The following is a 24,716-nucleotide window of genomic DNA, read 5'->3' as shown; positions in this document are numbered from 1 at the left end:
AGGAGATTGCTGAGCCTGTGGCGATGATCTTTGCATCATCAATGGGGACGGGAGAGGTTCTGGAGGATTGGAGGGTTGCGGATGTTGTTCCTTTATTCAAGAAAGGAAGTAGAGATAGCCCAGGAAATTATAGACCTGTGAGACTTACTTCAATGGTTGGTAAGTTGATGGAGAAGATCCTGAGAGGCAGGATTTATGAACATTTGGAGAGGTATAATATGATTAGGAATAGTCAGCATGGCTTTGTCAAGGGCAGGTTGTGCCTTACGAGCCTGATTGAATTTTTTGCGGATGTGACTAAACACATTGATGAAGTAAGAGCAGTAGATGTAGTGGATATGGATTTCAGCAAGATTTGATAAGGTACCCCATGCAAGGCTTATTGAGAAAGTAAGGAGGCATGGGATCCAAGGGGACCTTGCTTTGTGGATCCAGAACTGGCTTGCCCACAGAAGGCAAAGAGTGGTTATAGACAAGTCTTATTTTGCATGGAGGTCGGAGATCGGTAGTGCGTCTCAGGGATCTGTTCTGGGACCCTTACTTTTTGTGATTTTTATAAATGACCTGGATGAGGAAGTGGAGGGATGGGTTGGTAAGTTTGCTGATGACACAAAGGTTGGTGGTGTTGTGGATAGTGTGGAGGGCTGTCAGAGGTTTTAGCGGGACATTGATAGGATACAAAACTGGGCTGAGAAGTGGCAGATGGAGTCCAGTGCAACTTTGTGGGCCGAAGGGCCTGTATTGTGCTGTAGGTTTTCTATGTTTCTATGTTTCTGTGAAATGGTGGAGCAGGCTTGATGGGACAAATGGCCTAATTTTGCTCCTGTATCTTATGGTCATGGTCTATTGAGGTTTATTTATCTACCTGCATGTGATCCATATCACTCTATTCCTTACTATGTGTCTAAATGACTCTTAAACCTCATTTTGCAACACCCAATTGTTTTGCCTTTTCTCGTGAAAGTGGGCAAGGTGCATTTTTTCATAGTGACATTGCTTAATTCAATTATAGGCATGTCAAACAAGTTCATCTGAGTTAGCTTGTCCCAATGATGACCTTATTTGAATTACTTAGCATGAATCATTCATCTTTGCCACATGAAACAATATTTATTTGTATTACCAATACTAAAATGTTCCTTAAGGTTGTGTACTGATCCACCCTTTCCTAATTCCCATACATTTTCAACTCTGAATAATTATAAGTGAAACAGGCTTTTTTCCCCTACCACTGTACTGAGCACTATCACATTAACTCTTCCTAAATATCATAAAATACAAGAACATAGAGAACATAGAATAGTACAGCACAATACAGGCCCTTCGACCCACAATGTTGTGCCGATCCTTAAACCCTGCCTCCCATATAAACCCCCACCTTACATTCCTCCATATACCTGTCTAGTAGTCTCTTAAATTTCACTAGTGTATCTGCCTCCACCACTGACTCAGGCAGTGCATTCCACGCACCAACCACACTCTGAGTGAAAAACCTTCCTCTAATATTCCCCTTGAACTTCCCACCCCTTACCTTAAAGCCATCTGCTATGAATTCACAGTGACAGCAGTGGAAATGCCTGATCAAGTTCATAATTCATTTTAAAAGGAATTCCAAAAATATTTTAATTTTCAGTGGCAACCTTCAATTATATTTATGTCAGGACTTAGCCTTCAAAAAATTTCATTGCAAATCTATGGAACTCCAATGAGAGCAGGTTCTCACTGGGGAGAAAATGACCATATTCTTCCTAACAACACACACAAAATGCTGGTGGAACACAGCAGGCCAGGCAGCATGTATGAGGAGAAGCACTGTCAACGTTTCGGGCCGAGACCCTTCATCAGGACTAACCGAAAATAAATTCTTCCTAATCTCTTAATCTATCTCAGATCTCGCAATTCTTTAAGAATTCTGAATTCTTTCAAGTGAGGTCAGAAAGTTAGCCACTTTCAGATATTTGTTAAGATCTACCCATTAAACCATACTTCTGATTATATATCCTAGCATCATTTTTGCCATGAGTCCTTAGGACATTTTCTCCATTTAATGCCCTATTCCGCGCACAAAATTACTCCTTCCACTTCACTGAAACATAATACTGCATTTGCTTTCTTCATTTAGCTGTTTACCAGTAGTTACTTCTTGCATAATGAACATTTTTAAAACTTGCATGCAATCATATCTTGGTATTGGCCTATTTGTGTCAGTGCCTGAGGGTTTCTGTGCTTTGCACTGTGTTGTGTTACAAGGAAACATTTTTTACAGTGGAAAAATTCTGTTAAAATAGTTTTGTGTAATAAATACTTCTGTAAAGATGTATGTGAATTGTTTTAATTCTTGGCATTGGTGGGAAGTTCAAGTTCAGCATGGATGATTGGAAATTTTTATAGGTTCAAAGTAAGTTCACTTTGTTGTAGTTAGTGCCATACCAGCAATTTGCAGAGTATCTCAAACTTAGTAAAATACTACAAGCAAATGGTGATGGTATACAGTGGGGGCATGATGTTTCACTTCTCTGTTTGATTTCTCTCCTGAAGGTAGTTGGTGATTGATAGACCATTTAGATGTGTCAATAAGGTAGTATGATTGAATTTTTACATCTTGTAAGTTGAAAGTATTTGATTTTCATATGCAATGAAATGGAGGTCCCCTTTCTCTTCGGTGGACAATAACTACAATTACAGTACTTGAAGCACTTTTTAGGAAATTTTAGGATTTAGGATTTAGGAAATTTTTATACTTCTCTGAAGTTGAAGCTTCTTCAGATGTGGTTCATAAATGTGTGTTTTATCTGTTGAAGACTCTATTTTTTATTATTATTACTGGCGATAACATCAGGCCAACCTCTGGAACTCCTAATTCATTATTTACAGTGAGCTACAATGATTGAATAGGAACTTTACGTACGATAAATCAAAGCAGGTGTTGCCTTTCTCTGCCATCCAATCTGACCTGTTCTGATTGTTTGCATCAGTGTCAGTTCCTTTGATTTCCTTAATATCTGAAAATCAGTTAGATTTCCATTTTGACCTGTACTTTGTGACTGGGTGTTCACAACTTCTTTTGGATTGTGAGTTTCTTAGGTTTAGTGTAGTCTGGCTGAAGAAATCTATTTTATCTCTGTCTTGAATTGTTATTCCTTATTTTGAAACTAAGCTCTGGTTCTTGACATCCCAGCCAGTGAAAATGTAAACTCTACTACACTGCTTAGTCCTTTACAAATTTTATACAATTGTGAATATAACTCATTCTTCCAAATTCAAGACTAAACATGCTGTGTCTCCTTCATCTCTTATGCAGTATAACAAAACTCCATCCCAGGAATCAACCTGGTTATTCTTCTTATGCACAATATTCCTCAACCCCTTTCCCTAGTATTCCATTGTACTAGAGCAAAACCATGTCTGCTCTTGTACTTAAATCCTCTGGCAATAAAGGCAATCAATCTGCTTTATTTCCAGTTGTCTGCTAAACCTACGTATTTTGTATACAAGGACTGTTCTTCTGGAAACCGTCACATTTCAATCTTTCTTGTTGAAAACATCATTGCCTTGCTACATTTTTGATCAAAAGAGATAACTTCATATCTTTTCACATTATATTCTATCTAACTTGTTGGAGATTCTTCACCTGTCTACAGTCCCCTGATGTTTCTTTACATTTTGCTATGTTTCATAAGAAACCTGGATATAATACACATGATACTACTTCACTGAACTCATTGATACAGGTAGTAAATAACTAGAACTCTCATACAGATTTCTGGCACACTTGACTGGTCAAAACCTCCTTTCCTTAAATGACCTGTTTATTCCTACTCTTTCAGCTATTAGTGAGTCTATTATCCTCAATACTGTGCTTCCTTATTTTGTTGGAAAATCTCTTTTGTCACATTTTATTCTGTAAGTCAAAGTACATCTTAACAACTGGCTGTTATCTTTTCTGCTTCTTAAAACATCAATAAATTTCAGCGGATTTGTCAGACACAAAATCATGTTTAGTCCAAAACTGTTTTATTTTCCTAATGCCTTCTTACCGCTTCATTCATAATAGAATCTGGCCATTTCCTTTCTGATGATGTCACTCTAATTGGCCTTTAGTTCCTTGATTACACTCTCCCTTCTTCCTGAAAGTGTGGTGTTATATTTGCTCTTACAATTCAAAGATTCAAAGTACATTTATTATCAAAGTATGTATATGGAATACAATTCTAGAATCGATGGAACTTTGGAGGTTACAGAGTCATAGAGAGGCACAGTCCTTTCAGCCACCCAACAAATGTCCAATTACCCGAACCACACTAATCCCATTTTTTTCATTCTCTCCACTAAATTGGAGCAAGAAGGCTGCAGGTAAACGGCTAAGGATTTCCAGAGCGAAGGCAGATTTACTACTCAGGGTAAAAGATAGGCAAGACTGCGCAAGCACATGACGTCAGCCAGTAGAGCGCAAAAGGTTTAAAAAGGCAAGGAATCTTCAATGGTTTATGATTCGGAGCAAGAAGGCTGCAGGTAAACGGCTAAGGATTTCTGGAGCGAAGGCAGTTTTACCACTCAGGGTAAAAGAGAGGCAAGACTACACGGGCACGTGATGTCAGCCAGTAGAGCACGAAAGGTATAAAAAGAAGACCTCCCTATCCAGCGGGCAGCGTTCTGAGCAGGCAGCACAGTGATAGGGCTTTGGCTCAACGGGCTTGGGCGGTAACGGGATGAGGCGAGGTAGGTTTAACTGTGTTAATTGCGGAAAGGAAGTAGTATGTGGCTGGTTTTCTGTACTCGGTGTCAGATGTGGGAGATCCTTGAGTCTCCCAGCCTCCCAGATGGCCATAATTGCACCCGGTGTGTCGAGCTGCAGCTCTTAAGGGACTGAATTAGGGAACTGGAGATGCAGCTCGATGACCTTCGTCTGGTCAGGGAGAGCGAGGAGGTGATAGAAAGAGCAGGTGGTCACACTGGGGCCACGGGAGACAGACAGGTGGGTCACAGTCAGGAGGGGGAGGGGGAAGGGGAAGGGTCAGGTACTAGAGAGTACCCCTGTGGCTGTACCCTTTGACAAGAAATACTCCTGTTTGAGTACTGTTGGGGGGGGGGGGGGGGATCAGCATACCTGGGGGAAGCGACAGTGGCTGTGCCTCTGGCACAGAGTCCGGCCATGTGGTTCAGAAGGGTAGGGAAAGGAAGAGGAAGGCAGTAGTGATAGGGGCCTCTGTAGTTAAGGGGGTCAGACAGTCAATTCTGTGGACGCAGGAAAGAAACTCGGATGGTAGTTTGCCTCCCAGATGCCAGGGTCCAGGATGTTTCAGATCGGGTCCAAGATATCCTGCAGTGGGAGGGAGAACAGCCAGAGATCATGGTACATATTGGTACCAATGACATACAGTCTATTCTGGGGTATAAGCCGACCCGGAGTGTAAGCCGAACACCCCCCCCCCCCCATTTCAAGGTTAAAAAAGTGACTTTTTAATGTTGCCTTTATATAAGCTGACCCCTTTTGTAGAGGTTTTTGATTTAACCAGAAATGATCACAAGATCTCATATGCCGGTACTCAGCTTTGCCGGATCTGGACCCTGGAAATTTTGTAAACTAGTACCTGCTAAGAAAACAGGCCTACACATTGTAGAGCATTGTAGAGCAAATTCTTAATAAATAAATCAGAGAGAGAAATTTTGGATTAGGTTTCCAATGGAAAAGAATCCTCTGAAATGTAACCACGGTGAAACCATTTAGCGCCCATCATTAAAACATAACACGGTGTGGCGGGATCAGTACGTGTACTCAGTATTGAGTTTGTGACCACCATGTATAAAAGATTAAAACAATTGCGATATGATGCAGGCTTCAAGCTGAAGGATTTTGCTAAAGGAACAAATAATTCTGCAGCTGCTAAGAAGTTTAGTGTAAACGAGAAACAAGTGAGAGAGTGGAGAAAGGCAGAGGACACGCTGAGGGAAATGCCAAATATGAAATGTGCAAACTGCAGGAAAACATGCCACTGGCCAGAACTGGAAGAAAAAGTTTTAGAGTGGGTGAATCACCAGCGATCGTCTGGATACATTGTTAACAGAGAAATGATTCGAGTTCAAGCGTTGAAATGGGACAAAAAACACCATGAGGTCAGCGAAAATTTCAAAGCTGCGCGAAGTTGGTGCACCCAATTTATGAATAGACATGATCTTGTGTTGAGACAAAAAACAAAGATTGCTCAGAAAATTCCCGCTGGGTGTTGATTACGTTCAAGAACACTGCTGGACGAACAAAGCGGGTTGCTTGAAGTGGGTTAAAGAGGTGTGGCGTCGACGTCCCGAAGGTTTCAGGAAAGAAAAGTCGCTACATGTCTGGGACATGTTCAAAGCGCACTTGTCAGGTGAGACAAAAGCAGCATTAAAAGCTGAAAATAAGGACATTGCAATCATCCCCGGTGGTTTGATGTCCGTGCTTCAGCAACTAGATGTGAGTTTAAACAAACCAAAGAATTCATGTGTCGACAGTGGAACCAATTTGATTCAAAAACAGCCAATAAATACGACGTGTCTTCCGTGTATTCGTTTTTCCAAAGTTGGCACCCTTTGTATAAGCCGACCCCCTAATTTTAGGACCAAAATTTAGAGCCAAATTCTCGGCTTATACACTGGAATTTACGGTAGGTAGGAAAAGGGAAGAGGTCCTGAAAAAAGACTGCAGGGGGTTAGGAAAGAGGTTGAGAAGCAAGACCACAAAAGTAGTAATCTCAGGATTACTGCCTGTGCCATGCAGCAGTGAGTATAGGAATAGAATGAGGTGGAAGATAAATGCGTGGCTGAGGGATTGGAGCAGGGGGCAAGGATTCAGATTTCTGGATCATTGGGGCCTCTTTAGGGGTAGGTGTGACCTGTACAAAAAGGATGGGTTGCACTTGAATCCCAGGGGGACCAATATCCTGGCGGGGAGGTTTGCTCAGGCTACTGGGGAGAGTTTCAACTAGAACTGTTGGGGGTTGGGAACCAAACTGAAGAGACTGGGGAAGAGGAGGTTGGCTCACAAATAGAGAAAGCCATGTAGACAGTGCGAGAGGGAGGATAGGCAGGAGATAGAGAAGGGACGCACTCAAACGAAGGTTTGAGTTGTGTCTATTTTAATGCAAGGAATATTGTGAACAAAGCGGATGAGCATAGAGCGTGGATCAGTACTTGGAGATATCATGTGGTGGACATTACAGAGACTTGGATGGCTCAGAGACAAGAATGGTTACTTCAAGTGGTGGGTTTTAGATGTTTCAGAAAGGACAGGGAGGGAGGCAAAAGAGGTGGGGGCGTGGCACTGTTGATCAGAGATACTGTCACGGCTGCAGAAAAGGTGGACGCCATGGAGGGATTGTCTACGGAGTCTCTGTGGGTAGAGGTTAGGAACAGGAAGGGGTCAATAACTTTACTGGGTGTTTTTTATAGGCTGCCAAATAGTAACAGGGATATCGAGGAGCAGATAGGGAACCAGTTCCTGGAAAGGTGTAATAATAACAGAGTTGTCGTGATGGGAGATTTTAATTTCCCAAATATCGATTGGCATCTCCCTAGAGCAAGGTGTTTAGATGGGGTGGAGTTAATTAGGAGTGTTCAGGAAGGTTTCTTGACACAATATGCAGATAAGCCTACAAGAGGGAGAGACTGTACTTGATTTGGTATTGGGAAATGAACCTGGTCAGGTGTCAAATCTCTCTGGGGGAGCATTTTGGAGATAGTGATCATAATTCTATCTCCTTTACAATAGCGTTTGAGAGAGATAGGAACAGACAAGTTAGAAAAGCATTGAATTGGAGTAAGGGGAATTATGAGGCTGTCAGGCAGGAAATTGGAAGCTTAAATTGGAAGCTGATGTTCTGAGGGAAAGGTTAGGAAGAAATGTGGCAAATGTTCAGGGGAAATTTGTGTGGAGTTCTGCATAGGTATGTTCCAGTGAGAGAGGTAAGTTATGGTAGGATACAGGAACTGTGGTGTACAAAGGCTGTAATAAATCTAGTCAAGAAGAAAAGCACAGCTTAAAAAAGGTTCAGAGAGCTAGGTGATGTTAGAGATCTAGAAGATTATAAGGCTACTAGGAAGGAGCTTAAGAAGGAAGTTAGGAGAGCCAGAAGGGGCCATGAGAAGGCCTTGGTGGCTAGGATTAAGAAAAACCCCAAGGCATTCTACAAGTATGTGAAGAGCATGAGGATAAGACGTGAAAGACTAGAACCTATCAGGTGTGACAGTGGGAAAATGTGTATGAAACCGGAGAAAATAGCAGAGGTGCTTAAAGAATCCTTTACTTCAATACTCACTGTGAAAAAGGATCTTGGTGATTGTAGTGATGACTTGCAGCAGATTGAAAAGCTTGAGCATGTAGATAAAGAAAGAGGATGTGCTGAACCTTTTGGAAAGCATCAAGTTGGATAAGTCACCGGGACTGGATGAGATGTACCCCAGGCTACTGTGGGAGGTAAGGGAGGAGATTGCTAAGCCTTTGGCAATGATCTTTGCATCATCAATGGGGACAGGAGAGGTTGTGGATGTTGTTCCTTTATTCATGAAAGGGAGTAGAGATAGCCCAGGAAATTATAGACCAGTGATCTTGCCTCAGTGGTTGGTAAGTTGATGGAGAAGATCCTGAGAGGCAGGTTTTATGAACATTTGGAGAAGTATAATATGATTAGGAATAGTCAGCATGGCTTTGTCAAGCGCAGGTCATGCCTTATGAGCCTGATTGAATTTTTTGAGGATGTGACTAAACATATTGATGAAGGAAGAGCAGTAGATGTAGTGTATATGGATTTCAGCAAGATTTGATAAGGTACCCCATGCAAGGCTTATTGAGAAAGTAAGGAGGCATGGGATCCAAGGGGACCTTGCTTTGTGGATCCAGAACTGGCTTGCCCACAGAAGGCAAAGAGTGGTTTTAGACAAGTCATATTCTGCATGGAGGTCGGTGACCGGTAGTGTGCCTCAGGGATCTGTTCTGGGACCCTTACCTTTTGTGATTTTTATAAATGACCTGGATGAGGAAGTGGAGGGATGAGTTAGCAAGTTTGCTGATGACACAAAGGTTGGCGGTGTTATGGATAGTGTGGAGGGCTGTCAGAGGTTTTAGCGGGACATTGATAGGATACAAAACTGGGCTGAGAAGTGGCAGATGGAGTTCAACCCAGTTAAGTGTGAAGTGGTTCATTTTGGTAGGTCAAATATGATGGCAAAATATAGTACTAATGGCAGTGTGGATGATCAGAGGGATCTGGGTCCGAGTCCATAGGACGCTCAAAGCAGCTGCGCAGGTTGACTCTGTGGTTAAGAAGGTGTAGGGCATATGGTGTATTGGCCTTCATCAATCGGGAATTGAATTTAGGAGCTGAGAGGTAATGTTGCAGCTATATAGGATCCTGATCAGACCCCACTTGGAGTACTGTGCTCAGTTCTGGTTGCCTCACTACAGGAAGGATTTGGAAGCCATGGAAAGGGTGCAGAGGAGATTTACAAGGACGTTACCTGGATTGGGGAGCATGCTTTATCGGAATAGGTTGAGTGAACTCGGCCTTTTCTCCTTGGAGCGACAGAGGAGGAGAGGTGACCTGATGAGAGGCATTGATCGTGTGGATAGTCAGAGGCTTTTTCCCAGGGCTGAAATGGTTGCCACAAGAGGACACAGGTTTAAGGTGCTGGGGAGTAGGTACAGAGGAAATGTCAGGGGTAAGTTTTTTTACTCGGGCAGTGGTGAGTGCCTGGAATGGGCTGCCGGCAACAGTGGTGGAGGCGGATATGATAGGGTCTTTTTTTTAGATTCTTTTAGATAGATACATGGAACTTAGAAAAATAGAGGGCTGTGGGTAATTTCTAAGGTTGGGACATGTTCGGCACAACTTTGAAGGCTGAAGAGCCTGTATTGTTCTGTAGGTTTTCTACGTTTCTAATTCCATTTTTAAAATTCTCCGCATATTCTCATCAACTCTAACCTTTTCATGAGGGGGTAATTTATGGTGGCAATTAACCATGAAGCTGCACATCTTTGAGATGTGGGAGGAAACTGGAGCACCTGGAGGAAACCTGTTTGATGAGATTGGAGAAAGTGCAAACCACGCAGATTGTGCCTGAGATCAGCATTGAACCCAGGTTCCTGGCACAGTGCAGAGTCATCACCTTCAAATTCCTATGATGCATTTATTCAGGTCCTGAAGATCTCTTGGTCCTATTTATTACATCGTTATACAATCTTGAATTGACTGCTCTTAGTTTTGCTGCCATATGAGGTTTTAGGAAATTAATTTATACTTTCTCCTAATTGTCCAGCAGTTCAGTGAGGTGATTCTGCATTCATTTAATTTGGGAACTTGGCCTTGGAATGCAATCTGCTCTAATGAGAATTATCCACAGTCATTTTTATTTTGGCAGAACAATCTGAGATACTTCAGAAATGATGAGTTTGAGCTCTGATCCCATTCATGTCTCTACCAATTACTTAAATGCCTGTAATACAGAATTGTTCTGAGTGGGTATTTTTTAGATTGTCTCAGTCATATTCCACATGTTTAATTCCTTGTTTATAGTAAAGTGGAGAAACGAGGAGAAAAGAAGCATTTTAAAGTAAAAGACCAAAAATTAAGGATTGAATCATTCAAAAGGGCAGAAAGCAGAATGAAAGTTTTGAAGCAATAATTTTATTCTGACTTGTATTGTTAGTCCATGATTTTGACAATCATTTTATGGCCCACCCTGAATTTAATGTTTTAAAGTGCAGGGTATCTCCAGCTAACAAATAGGTTTCATTTTCATAGAAGTCTAAAAGTCAATTCTGCCCATAAGTCAGAAAATACATTTTTTTTTAAATCACTCCATAGGGTAACTGCATTTCTATAGTATTACAATGAATGAATCAAAGATAATTAAGACTGACAAGAAGTGGAAAGGACCAAGATATCTTCAGGATCTGAACAATTACAAGAAGCGGAAAGAGAGGAAACTAGTTCTTTTAATTATAGGAATGGAAGTTGGCATGTAATTTGTACTTTCGAAATGAATAATGCAGGTTCTCATTAGGGGTGTCCATAGCTGGGCGTATGTAACTCTGAGACCAGCTGCAATGTATTTCCACAACTATGGTCTTTTGTTTTCAATCCAGATGAGGAGACATTAGGTGTCTTGGCATATATTTTTGAAGTATGTTGATCTGGAAATTTATATTGCCCCTCTTGTGGAGCAGAGAATGGTGCAGAAAAGATTCTGTTAAATATTACACCCCTTCCTAAACCATTGTGCAATTATGGGTACATCTTTTTGTTATTTCAAGTTCAAGTTTAATTGTCATTCAACCATACATGGATACCCATGAATTCAACCAAAGAAAACAGCGTTCCTCTGGGGCCAAGATGCAAAACACGTTACCACCAGTCATGCACAGCACAAGTCGCATGCAGATAGCAGTAAAAATATAGTCACACACACAAATATAATATAGCCCAAATCCCTGAGTCCATGGATGTTGTTGGCAAGAACATGCCTACAGCAGCCAATAGCGAACCAATATAGTGCTCATCAGATTCTAACTGAGTTTCTAAGAGAAACTTAAGGTTGTATTTATGCAATGTAGATAAGATGGCTGTCACCCACAGCCAGCACTGCCAAGCAGAAAAGTTGGTCCCATTTTAATAACTGTTGAATACTGAGCAAATATATGCAACGTGAGTTAATTTGTTCCCAGCATTGTCTGGTTTCTGTTTGTTACTTTAATTTTAGTTCATTAAACTGGTTTGTTAAATAGTCACGATGTTCTAAGTCATATCTAAGGCGTGAAACCCAGTGAAAAATGGAAATCTCATTCCAAGTGAAATTGCAACATGTGCTGTCAAGAGGACATGTAAATAAACAGCTTTGTTTTATTCAATAGTTAGCAGCTGGACAATTGGACCATAAGACCATAAGAAAAATTGAAGTGAAAAGGATTTTATCTTGCAGTATGGTTGTCCTTAATAAATGCAACTAGAAAAATTATGATGTAATACCACAAAAATCATGGGACAGTCACCAATGAACAGCTGAACTGATAAGAGTAGAGGGTTATTTATCTTAAGGACCTTAATTCCAGCAAAGCAGGTGTTTGAGTGATGTCTGAAAAATTTGGGGCCATGTCTTTCAATCATTAGTAGCCAGACCCTTTTCTTGTCCATGTTGTGACTAATGCTTAAGGCATGCAGAAAGCATACAGGCAGTGTGAGTGACTTGAGGCATCCAGGAACACAGAACAATACAATGGACCATCTATTTTCTGTCAGTGAGGTACGTGAAGACCTTCAACAGCCCAGTCACTTTCCTTCAATGCACTCTGTATATGATCTGAAAAAAGAAATTGCAAAGCATGGTGAAACCGATAACATTCAAGCAGTCATGATCAAGTAATTTTGTCATTGCTATAGAAGTCCTTCCTACAGAAATGCATATCAATACACTGACTTCATGCTGTGAACAAAGAGAATTGAAGTGAAGCAGTCACAGATGAGCCATTGCTCATAGTGAGAGATGCCTTCTCTGTATCTGCTTTCTATTCCAGTCTGTGAGAGCCTTTGAATGTCAAGTACGTGGCAAAGAAAATGCCCTTTTAGAGTTTTTGTAACTCCTTTAAGACTAGTGTCCTTCTAACCTTACTGAAGTCAAATAAAATGTGGGGTCTGAAGCAATGTACAGAAAATAGTTTTTGTTCAATTTTGAAACACAAGAGATTCTGTAGATGCTGGAAATCTAGAAACACAGAAAATGCTGGAGGAACTCAGCAGGTTAGGCAGCATTTATGGAGAGGAATACAGCTGACTGTTTATCAGGACTCACTTGTGTATGTTTTGCTCAGTTTCCTTTTGTTCTCCTGTGGATTAGACAACCGATCTGGAATTTACTGATTACAATATAGAAGGTGGTCTTTTGGTTCATTGGGTCCACTCCGAGTCGCAGCAGAGCAGTCTCATCGGTTCCACTCCTGCTCTTATCCCCTGTTTCCTTTTAAGAGATACAGCGCGAACAATACCTTCCAGCCCAATGAGTCACCATGCCCAGCAACTCATTAGATTGTCGGAAGCAACTGGAACACCAGAGGAAACCCATGTGATCACGGGACGATGTACACATTTCTTACAGAGGATGCTGCATTTAAACTCCAATCTCTGATGCTCCGAGCTATAAGAGCTTTATTTTAACCACTACGCACAAATCCATCAGTCCCATTTTGATTCTTCTGCAACTCATTGCCTCTGAGGAATATTTAGCAACAGTCAGTTAACTAACCAGCATATCTCTGCCTTGGAAAAGGAAATCGTAGTACCCATGCTGTGCGAACTCCACATAGCTTGCAAGGTCAGGATCCAGTCCAGATGACTGGGGATGTAATGCAAGAGCATTACCTGCTGCAACAAAGCACTCCACTTGGACACCAGCATTCAAGCACAGTCAGGGATTCACTGGTGGAGTTGCCTGAATTTAGTGAGATCAAGGAGGTGATGAGGATGAAGGATTATTGATGAAGGTGAGGCAGTTTGGTGTGGTGTGGAATTTAATAACTGAGGAGTTGTCACTTCATTACAGAGTTAGAATTAAATTGTTCTAGGGTTGGATCAAGGCATGTGTTGAGACTGTCTCCATTGGCCTGGCTTTCTGATGAAGAATGATGTTTGTGGAGGACCTGTCTCGCCATAGGATCCATAAGATAACCAATTTTATTATTTTTAAAATGTGGTTTAAGTATCACAAGTGAAAGTGACTACTAATTTCAGCACATTTCTCTATCAATTAAAAACAGTATTACTTTTTCACAATTTTGCTGGTGACGGCTGCAATTCTTCTGAAAATAATCCACAGTTTGGTTAGACTTCAGTCATCCATATGCAAAATCCATCCACAAAAAGAGATGAGGAAGAGAGAGGTAGCTGGGTGACTGTCAGGAGAGGGAAGGGGAATAGACGGAATGAGCAGAGCACCCCTGTGGCCATTCCCATCAACAATAAGTATTGGATACTGTTGGTGGGGATGACCTATCAGGGACAAGTTACAGTGGTCGTGTCTCTGGCACCGAGACTGGACTCTCAGCTCAGAAGGGAAGGAAGGAAAAGAGGAGAGCAGTATTGATAGGGGATTTGATAGTTAGGGGGACAGGTAAGAGGTTCTGTGGGAGAAATCGAGAATCCCGGATGGTCTGTTGCCTCCCTGGTGCCAGGGTCCACGATATCTCGGATGGAGTTCTCAGTATTCTCAGGAGGGAGAGTGAGCAGCCAGATGTTGTGGTCCATGTAGGGACCAATGACGTGGATAGGAAGAAGGAGGAGGTCCTGCAAAGAGAGTTTAGGGAGTTAGGTGCAAAGTTGAAGGACAGAACCTCCAGGGTTGCAATCTCAGGACTGCTACCCGTGCCACGTGCTAGTGAGGCTAGAAATAGGAAGATAATGCAGCTAAATACGTGTCTAAGGGGTTGGTGCAGGAGAGAGGGCTTCATGTTTCTGGACAATTGAGCCTTGTTCCAGAGAAGGTGGATCCTGTTCCGACAGGATGGGTTGCACCTGAACTGGAAGGGGACTAACATCCTTGTGGGAAGGTTTGCTAGCGCAGCTCCGAAGGGTTTAAACTAGATTTGCAGGGGAAGGGGAACCAGACTGTTAGAGCAGATAGTGAGGTGAAGGAGGATGAAGGTCATGCGAGAACTGCAAGTATAGTACATGGTGTAAAGGCAGATCTAACATATAAAGAGGCTTTGAGGAAAGAGAAGCAGAATAAAGGGTGTAAAGGTAGTAAGGTAGAAGGGCTTAAGTGTGTGTACTTCAATGCAAGAAGCATCAGGAACAAAAGTGATGAACTGAGAGCTTGGATACATACTTGGAATTATGATGTAGTGGCCATTACAGAGACTTGGCTGGCATCAGGGCAGGAGTGAATTATCAATATTCCTGGATTTCAATGATTTAAAAGGGATGGGGAGGGGAGGGGAAGAGGGGTGGTATTACTGGTCAGGGATACTATTACAGCTACAGAAAGGGTGGGTAATGTAGCAGGATACTCTTTTGAGTCAGTATGGGTGGAAGTCAGGAACAGGACTCTACTGGGTGTATTCTATAGGCCCCCTGGTAGCAGCAGAGATACCAAGGAGCAGATTGGGAGGCAGATTTTGGAAAGGTGCAAAAATAACAGGGTTGTCATCGTGGGTGACTTTAACTTCCCTAATATTGATTGGCACCTGATTAGTTCCACTGGTTTAGACGGGGCAGAGTTTGTTAAGTGTGTCCAGGATGGATTCCTGTCACAGTATGTTGACAGACCAACTAGGGGGAAATGCTATACTAGATCTAGTATTAGGTAACAAACCTGGTCAGGTCACAGATCTCTCGGTGGGTGAGCATCTGGGGACAGTGACCACCGCTCCCTGGCCTTTAGCATTATCATGGAAAAGAATAGAATCAGAGAGGACAGGAAAATTTTTAATTGGGGAAGGGCAAATTATGAGGCTGTAAGGCTAGAACTTGCAGGTGTGAATTATGATGATGTTTTGCAAGAAAATGTACTATGGACATGTGGTCGATGTTTAGGGATGTCTTGCAGGATGTTAGGGATAAATTTGTCACGGTGAGGAAGATAAAGAATGGTAGGGTGAAGGAACCATGGGTGACAAGTGAAGTGGAAAATCTAGTCAGGTGGAAGAAGGCAGCATACATGAGGTTTAGGAAGCAAGGATCAGATGAGTCTATTGAGGAATATAGGGTAGCAAGAAAGGAGCTGAAGAAGGGGCTGAGGAGAGCAAGAAGGGGGCATGAGAAGGCCTTGGCGAGTAGGGTAAAGGAATACCCCAAGGCATTCTTCAATTATGTGAAGAACAAAAGGATGACAGGAGTGAAGGTAAGACCGATTAGAGATAAAAGTGGGAAGATGTGCCTGGAGGCTGTGGAAGTGAGCGAGGTCCTCAATGAATACTTCCATTCAGTATTCACCAATGAGAGGGAACTTGATGACGGTGAGGACAATATGAGTGAGGTTGATGTTCTGGTGCATGTTGATATTAAGGGAGAGGAGTTGTTGGAGTTGTTAAAATACATTAGGACGGATAAGTCCCCAGGGCCTGACGGAATATTCCCCAGGCTGCTCCACAAGGCGAGGGAAGAGATTGCTGAGCCTCTGGCTAGGATCTTTATGTCCTTGTTGTCCACGGGAATGGGACGGGAGGATTGGAAGGAGGCAAATGTTGTCCCCTTGTTCAAAAAAGGTAGTAGGTATAGTCTGGGTAATTATAGACCAGTGAGCCTTGCGTCTGTGGTGGGAAAGTTGTTGGAAAAGATTCTTAGAGATAGGATCTGTGGGCATTTAGAGAATCATGGTCTGATCAGGGACAGTCAGCATGGCTTTGTGAAGGGCAGATCGTGTCTAACAAGCTTGATAGAGTTCTTTGAGGAGGTGACCAGGCATATAGATGAGGGTAGTGCAGTGGATGTGATCTACATGGATTTTAGTAAGGCATTTGACAAGGTTCCACACAGTACGCTTATTCAGAAAGTCAGAAGGCATGGGATCCAGGGAAGTTTGGCCAGGTGGATTCAAAATTGGTTTGCTTGCAGAAAGCAGAGGGTCGTGATTGGATTGGAGGGTTGTGACTAGTGGTGTCCCACAAGGATCGGATTTGGGACTTCTACTTTTCCTGATTTTTATTAACTACCTGGATGTGGGGGTAGAAGGGTGGGTTGGTAAGTTTGCATACGACACAAAGGTTGGTGGTGTTGTGGATAGTGTAGAGGATTGTCGAAGATTGCAGAGAGACATTGATAGGATGCAGAAGTGGGCTGAGAAGTGGCAGATGGAGTTCAACCTGGAGAAGAGTGAGGTGGTACACTTTGGAAGGACAAACTCCAAGGCAGAGTACAAAGTAAATAGCAGGATACTTGGTAGTGTGGAGGAGCAGAGGGATCTGGGGATACATGTCCACAGATCCCTGAAAGTTGCCTGACAGGTAGATTGAGTGGTTCAGAAAGCTTATGGGGTGTTAGCTTTCATAAGTCGAGGGATAGAGTTTAAGAGTAGCAAGGTATTGATGCAGCCCTATAAAACTCTGGTTAGGCCACACTTGGAGTACTATGTCCAGTTCTGGTCGCCTCACTATAGGAAGGATGTGGAAGCATTGGAAAGGGTACAGAGGAGATTTACCAGGATGCTGCCTGGTATAGAGAGTATGCATTATGATCAGAGATTAAGGGAGCTAGGGCTTTACTCTTTGGAGAAAAGGAGGATGAGAGGAGACATGATAGAGGTATACAAGATATTAAGAAGAATAGATAGAGTGGACAGCCAGCGCCTCTTCCCCAGGGCACCACTGCTCAATACAAGAGGACATGGTAAGGGGTGGGAAGTTCAAGGGAGATATTAGAGGAAGGTTTTTTACTCAGAGAGTGGTTGGTGCATGGAATGCACTGCCTGAGTCAGTAGTTGAGGCAGATACACTAGTGAAATTTAAGAGACTACTTGACAGGTATATGGAGGAATTTAAGGTGGGGGGTTATATGGGAGGCAGGGTTTAAGGGTTGGCACAACATTGTGGGCTGAAGGGCCTGTACTGTGCTTTACTATTCTATGTTCTATTTTTTTCATTGGGATTCATTCTGTCATCAATTCTGTGCTAGGTTGCTAATCAACCCCATTTGTTTCCCTGTATTCTATTTTCTCTTATGTAACTATCAACTGCACCTAATAAAGTAGAATAACTCCTCCCACCCAGAAAATTAGGGATAATTTACAGCAGTCATTTGAGGTAGCGTATTTTTAGAATGTGGGGTCAAGTGTGGAGTACAGTGGGGAATCAGCATGTCCACTGGGAGACACTATAAATACCGCATGAGCATCACCAGAAGATAAATGGAATATGGGGTTTTGAAACTCTGAAGCAGTAGCACTACCTGCTGCATCCATTACCCTCTCCCCCAGGATTGGAAAAACAATATTCCATATATCATCTGAAAAGACTGCTGTAGAAATAATCACTTTGGAGGTACAGTACATGCAAACTCTGCCTCTTTCACCTTTGTTGTCATAATGCAGTATTTGAACTACCACTGTACAGCTATGGAAATTTGCAACAGGTTTTGATGATTTTCCAGTCCTCCTCAAACCCTAACGAAGTGGAGCCATTGGTGTGCATTCTTCGTTATTGCATCAATATGTTAGTCCCAGTGCACATCCTCTGAGATATCACCATCCAGGAACTTAAAGCTGCTCACTTTTCCACCGCTAACCCCTCAATGAGGACTGGTGTGTGTTCTTCACAATCAATTTCTTCATCTTGCTCGCAGTGCATGCAAGGTTGTTGTTGCAAACCACTCAAACTAGCTGATCAGCCTCACCTCAGTGCACCTGGTCATCATCTGAGATTTTACCAACAACAGTCTGGTATGGAGGCTCCAATACACAGGCTTGCAAGAGGCTGCAGAGGGTTGCAGGCCCAGCCAGCTCCATCAGGGGCACACCCCTCAACACCATTGAAGGCATCTTCAAGAGGCTTTTCCTCAAGAAGGTGGCATATATCAGAAAGAACCTTCACCATCTGGGACATGCCCTCTTCTCATTACTACCATCAGGGAGGAGGTATAAAAGCCGGAAGCCTCATGTTCTATGATTCTTCCACTCTTCCATTAGATTTCTGAATGGTCCATGAACATTACCTAATTATTCCTATTTTCTTTTATTTATTTATTATAGAATAGAATAGAACTTGAATGTCATTGCCCTAGACAATAAGATTGCAGTGCTACTCCCGTCTGTGCAAAATACATATTTACAATGCATGTGGTACAGCTTAATTTTTTTTAAATCCCTTATTTACTTGCAACAAGTGACTTTGATACTCCATAACATTGAAAGACCATTGGCAAGCCAGGCTGTAGCATTATTCAGATGCACAACAGCCCTCAAGAAGAAGCTGTTTTTCAGTCTTGCTGTCCTGACTAAGATGTTTCTGTATCTCCTTCCAAATGGCAGAAAATTGAACAAGCAGTGTCTGGAATGGGATGGGTCTTTAATGATGTTACAAGAGTGGCATAGGCATTGAGAGTTGTAGATTGTCTCCAGGTCCGGTAGTTGAGTCCCAATAATGTGCTGAGCTGACCTACTCCAGCTGTCGTTGGAGTGCTTTGTGATCTGTCTTGCTGCAGCTAGAATACCGCACCGTCATGCCATATGTCAGTATGCTCTCTATCCCACATTGATAAAAGTTGGCCAGCAATTTTTGAGGTGGATTACCTCTCCTTAAGCACCCCAGGTAGTATTTTGTAATTTATACTAATTTTATGCTTTTGCTTTGTACTACTCACAAAACCACAAATGTCATGTCAATAAACGGGAACTACCAAGGAGCAGTTGTAAGTAATGGTAATTTGGTGAACAGTCAGTAGTAGGGGAAATGCCAGTATTGACAATATACACCAGCTGTCATCAACAGGTTACTGCATTTCAACTTGTGATTTATCAATGCTCCAGGGTAGCTTGTATGAGGAAGGATACCTCAAAGATCTGACTATCCAATGTTATGATTTTGATGCATTGTACCAGTCACTGGTGTTTATGTGGGAGCTTGCTGCCGTTATTGAAGGGTGTTTTATTATTTTTCTTCAGAAGCTACAGCATTGAGGAGCATTCCTGGAGTAATCTGCTATTTTGGTAAAGGTTGTTTATTTAAAAGAAAGCTACTTTTGCACTTGATTTTCAGAGCCTGCTAAAGAAACAGAGAAGCTCATGGTTGACTTGAAACTATTGATATTGCCCAGTGCTTTTGGTTGATTTTCCTATTTCTTTCTCCTCTTTTGCTATAAGCCTATAAAATGTGTCGGAAAGCCCAGGCAGTAAAATGCTGCTGTCCATCTTTCGCCTGTGTTTCTGTGATGTCATGTCTGAAAGTGTGCGACATCTTTGTACTTGTGTCCAGTTTTGTTCTTTTGAATTCAGTTTGAATTCTTTTTTTTGTTTTATCACAGCAGGGAAAGCTAGAATCTTCAAAATTTGGTAATGTGGGTGAATAAACTCATTTCCTTACACAATAAGCACCACTTAAATTATAACTTGCCACATTAATTTATTCATATCTTGGATTGGTTATAGTGCTTTGTCAGGCTTTATAGACAAGCGCCGGTAAACCCTGGACTGAAATGTTTTCTAGTTTGTTTCCCCAGTGCTGTTTCTCTATTAGGGCTTTTTCATTAATTTTCTGTGGTGATTACATTTATACTTGGACAAATTGTCTCCATAATTCCTTTGTGATGTCTGCACAGTAATGCAAGTTATAGACTGATGTTCAGTTCTATTCGTAGTGTTTAGTAGGTTAGGAATTGATTTATGTGCTGCATTGCTGAAAATTGACTACTGAGTAATTTATGCCCTTTTTTTAAACTCCCTGACTCCATCCATGCTTCAACCCAAGAGAAGAGTCATCATATGGGACAAGTGCACAATTTGAGGCTCAAATATTTATGTTACATCTCAGAGTATTTTTGTGCGCACTTAGGGACATATCAAGTACATGTATGTCAGTTGTTGTGTATGAATTCCACAGGTAATTCCACTTTTGCATGGAAAAATGAGAAACCTTCACTCTCTGTCTCTGGTTCTTTCTGCCTTTCTCTGTGGATTTCTTTTTACCTCTAAATCAAAGTCAAGTTTGTCACTTAATTGGGTAACACTTTACTCAGGATGTGATTTTTTAGCATGATTCAGATATGATTTGCAGAGAGGCCAGGATGAGATTGGATAATTCCCTTAAAGATGTGAAAATATTGTTTGGGATAGTTTATGCTTGGGAACTATCCTGTGTCCTGGTACTACTTCACATTGAGTAGTATTTGCAATGCTGTGAGATGGTACTGATAAGAAAATGTACCTTATTGTAGTATACTTCTGCAGAATTGCCTGCTTTCCTGAATAATAATGGGACAGCATGACAACCCAGGGCATTGGAGTTTGGTGTTCAATCCCAGCATTTTCTGTGAGGAGTCTCTGTACGTCCTCCCCGTGGAATGTGTGGGTTCTCCCGTTTCCTCCCATAGTGCAAAGACGTACCAGGTAGGTTAATTGGTCGTTGTAAGTTGTCCTCTGATTAGGTTAGGGTTAAATTGGGGTTGTCAGGGGTTGCTGGGCGGTGCGGCTGGAAGGGCCTACTCTGCATGGTATCTCTAAATAAATAAATAATGTGTAAATGGGAATTTCTTATGTTTCTTGAAAATAAAGGCTACATTAGAAAACAAATTCATTTGCTTTGGTTGTGATAAAAAATACTTGGTTTGCTAGATAAAATCAGCTGGTAATCGTTAATGCTGCTGACTGCAGATGCACAGGCACAGAAAATCTTATCCAGGAAATGCACTAAAAGCTTTAATATCTCTCTTGGCAGCTTTTATACAATCCATTAAAATCCATCAATATGAACTGTGTTGTGCGCCAATGAGAGAGGCCAGTGATCAATAAAACACTTTGCATATCCATTTATTGGCTGGCTGTCTTGTTGTAATATATGAGAAAGGATAATAGAGCTGTATGAAAGGTGTTGGTATATTTTGTGCAGCCTTTGTGGCCAGAGTCCAGATTCTGTGGACAGACAATGAGTTCATTCCTCCATGGTAGAGCAGAGTGGTCAAACTGCGTTGAAGATGAGGAACAGCTTCTTTTGTTGCTCGGTAGAAAGCAGACTTTACCTGACCCCTAAACCCTTGGAAAGGTCTTTTGTCTTGTGTGTATTTGATCGAAGTGCCAGTTGCCAGTAGTGGGTGATGCAAGGCTAATTGGGATGTTGAAGCTTGTTTGGGTGAGATGCTCTGTATCGAGTTGGTGTTTGAGAAGTATGCAGAGATTCTGGTGCTGCTTGTAATTGTGAACCTTTGATCTCATGCTTAGCTGATTTGTTCTCTGAAATGCTGCTGCTGGGTGGGTGTGTGTGTTTGCTTCAAAGGTTTTCTCTTTAAACACAGATTAAGGAATTGAAAATAAAGTTTTGTGATTGCCTGTTGAAAGTGCTAAGTTTCTGCTCAAAAACGGTGATGTAGAACAGTTGAGAGTTTTTGTGCGTGTCAATGGACAGCAAACAAAGGAGTTTCTGATTTTTTTAAAAAATATTCTCTTGAAACACAGATAAAGGAATTGAAAATTTTAAAAATTGTGATTGCCTGTTGAAAGTGCTAAGTTTCTGCTCAAAAACAGTGATGTAGAACAGTTGAGAGTTTTTGTATAGTGTCAATGGACTGCAGACAAAGGAGTTTCATATTCAAAAAAATTTAAGCATTCTGAATAATTGTGTTTGTAAAACAAAGGGAGTATTTTAATATTTCCAATTTGCAGCAAGAAAGCTGTAGATGTCAGCATTGGAGTTTATTCTACAAAGCAGGATTATTGTAAATTGGAACCCTACTGGACTTCAGTCTAGTTTTATTTACTTGATAACTAGAGAATATAAAAACAAAGACATGGTTGTAGAAGTGTTTTGCCTATATGCTGCAGCAGAGTGCATTGTTGTTTACATTAAGAGGACTTGGGATGAGAGGTGAACACCTGCCTTGTTTTCATTTTTAGTTGTCCTAATGATGACACACTGGAATGCTCACTTTTAATTTGATAGTATCAGCTGGGGTATTAGTCCATGGCATGGCACTGTTGTACAATGATCCTAGGTCTACAATTCTCATCCATTTATAGAGAAGATCTCGAGTAAAAGAAATTTTTACTGGGCCGATCAATTTAAAAAAGAAGCTCTGTATAAATATGTTGGTGGATTTTCTGTGTTTCTTTGAAGCTCTGGAAGAAATAGCATCATTTGTTGGGAAAATCAGAGTATATTGCAAATAGTCAATTTTCTAATTAGTTTAACTGATGATGGTCATAATGTTAGTGCAGTTTATTTCTGACTGCACAGGGAGTGGCGTGTAGCTCATGCAGTACTTCAATGAATTTAAGTACTTAGCTGTAGGTTGATTATGTTTTCCATTTGAAAGACTCTTGCTTCCCATTTTATTTTTTTTACTATTAATTCTTCTTTGGAGAGGAGTTTGGGCTATTATTTTCATGTTCACCGCAGCTGGTGTTATAAAGTGTTAGAATTACAGCTGCTGCTTCTGCATTGAAACCTATCTATACTTGTGGATTTTTTTCTGTTGAGACAGGAATCCAACACCACCTTCATGTACTTCACTAAACAAGATATTGCTGGAAATGCTCCATTAGGCAGCCAGATCTATTGGAGAGCAAGTGTTTCAGGTAGATGACTAGAGGATGTCTGTTGTGAAAGAATCTTCATAAGCATGTTGATATTCTTGAATGTTAGATGGTGGTGGTAAGGTGTGTATTTAAATTTGGATGTGTAGGAATGGCAAAAAAATTACTCATTTTTTTGTCTTGGCAAATTGTCACAATTGAGGGAGAGTAATTACTAGCTCTGGGCGTTGAACTTTCATTGATGGTGCCTGTCTTTTATCTTTTAGTGTGTCACAAATTAGGCTGGTAGATGCAATGCCTGGTATGATAATGAGGCTGTTACTGGAAAATTAAGCAGTGTGAATGTATGCCGCATGAGGTCAAGAAGGGGCACTGCAAGACTGAATCCTCTGGCTCACTCTTTAAGCTTTCAGATTGAAAAAATGCTGTTTGGATGAGTTAAAAGGAGCCTTAGCCTTGTGATTAAAATTTGTGTTTTGTTTGAGGCTATGGTTGTTCGCTTAAAACAAAGTAGGCAGATCCCCAACTGTCAAAACACCCTGATAGATATTGTGACTAAAGTATGAGGCTAGAAATTTGTTTCTGTCCATCTTTGACTGTGCAGGATCACAAGCGAGTTATCACAGCCTGAAGCAAGAGTCAGCATCTTCAGAAGAGGAGGTATATAAAGAGGAGCAAATGAAAGATTTTTGCTTCACATGTTGTTTTGGACCACCACCTATTTTGATTATTAAAATTCTTTATTAGGCAAGGTGGCTGGTTTAGCTTTGTATTTTCAATGTAGATTTCACACTAAGTATTATAATCAGACCTCCTGAAAAGTGGAATGAGTGAGATAATCTATTTTTTTCTGTTTCTACGTAATGTTTTGAAAGACAATGTATTGTTAACAAAATTTTCAGATCTGCTTAGTATGCATTAGAGTTAGGGTATGGTTCTCAAGAGAACAGATTTTCCATAGTAACAGTTTGGTATTACTTGTGTTAAATCATGAATAAGATGATCCATCATCACTTGGAAGAAGAACCTGAGTTCACTTGCTTAACACTCTACCACATGCTGTACTTCCTTACATCAAGTGGTTATAACTTGGATTTATTTGCATCACCAGCCACTCTTTCCATCGGCGGGCCAGCCTCATCTTGGTACCAGCTCGGTGCCAATGCAGTCATGCTCGATAACAACTCCCTTGTCAACGCTGGTGTTTTCATTTTGTCACCACTGTACAGTGCAGGCCTCCGGCGAATATGGCTGTCTCGGAGATCAGCCAAGTCCCAGCTCTCCTTTCAGTGCATGTGGTAAGTTGGTGGAGTTTCACGAGTTTTTGTTTAAAAGCTTATATGTTCAGTGTACCAAACACATTGCTTGATTAACAAGATTGGTGCAGTATAACATTTGCTAGCACTGCAGTTTCTCATACATTCAGAAGTATTTCCTTGCTAGAAAATGCTGGTCATGAGAGATGTTTTGATCACAGCAGATAATGTGATTATGTAACTAACAATCAGTGAGGGAGTTGATGCCTG

The 24,716-nt window shown here is 41.4% G+C and overlaps 1 protein-coding gene across 9 annotated transcripts in view; it reads left to right on the top strand.

Moving 5' to 3' along the window:
• Positions 1 to 24,716, top strand: part of rasal2 (RAS protein activator like 2) — a 421,164-nt gene that overhangs the window by 211,362 nt on the left and 185,086 nt on the right. Inside the window, exons 1-3 of one of the 9 annotated variants that reach the window (XM_073063635.1) lie at positions 21,616 to 21,662; positions 23,795 to 23,850; positions 24,302 to 24,488. The exons of 6 other annotated variants lie outside the window; for them this stretch is intronic. In XM_073063635.1, the coding sequence (XP_072919736.1) occupies positions 24,353 to 24,488 (136 nt within the window). In that variant the 5' untranslated portion in view covers positions 21,616 to 21,662; positions 23,795 to 23,850; positions 24,302 to 24,352. Of the gene's footprint in view, positions 1 to 21,574; positions 21,663 to 23,794; positions 23,851 to 24,301; positions 24,489 to 24,716 lie in introns of those variants that run through there. 2 more of the 9 variants (XM_073063633.1, XM_073063637.1) reach the window with 2 other exon arrangements.

Source organism: Hemitrygon akajei, chromosome 12, assembly GCF_048418815.1.
Source record: "Hemitrygon akajei chromosome 12, sHemAka1.3, whole genome shotgun sequence".
In the NCBI taxonomy this organism is placed as follows: Eukaryota; Metazoa; Chordata; class Chondrichthyes; order Myliobatiformes; family Dasyatidae; genus Hemitrygon; species Hemitrygon akajei.
The sequence above is the reverse complement of the archived record's forward strand: the minus strand, read 5'-3'. Positions and strand labels throughout refer to the sequence as shown.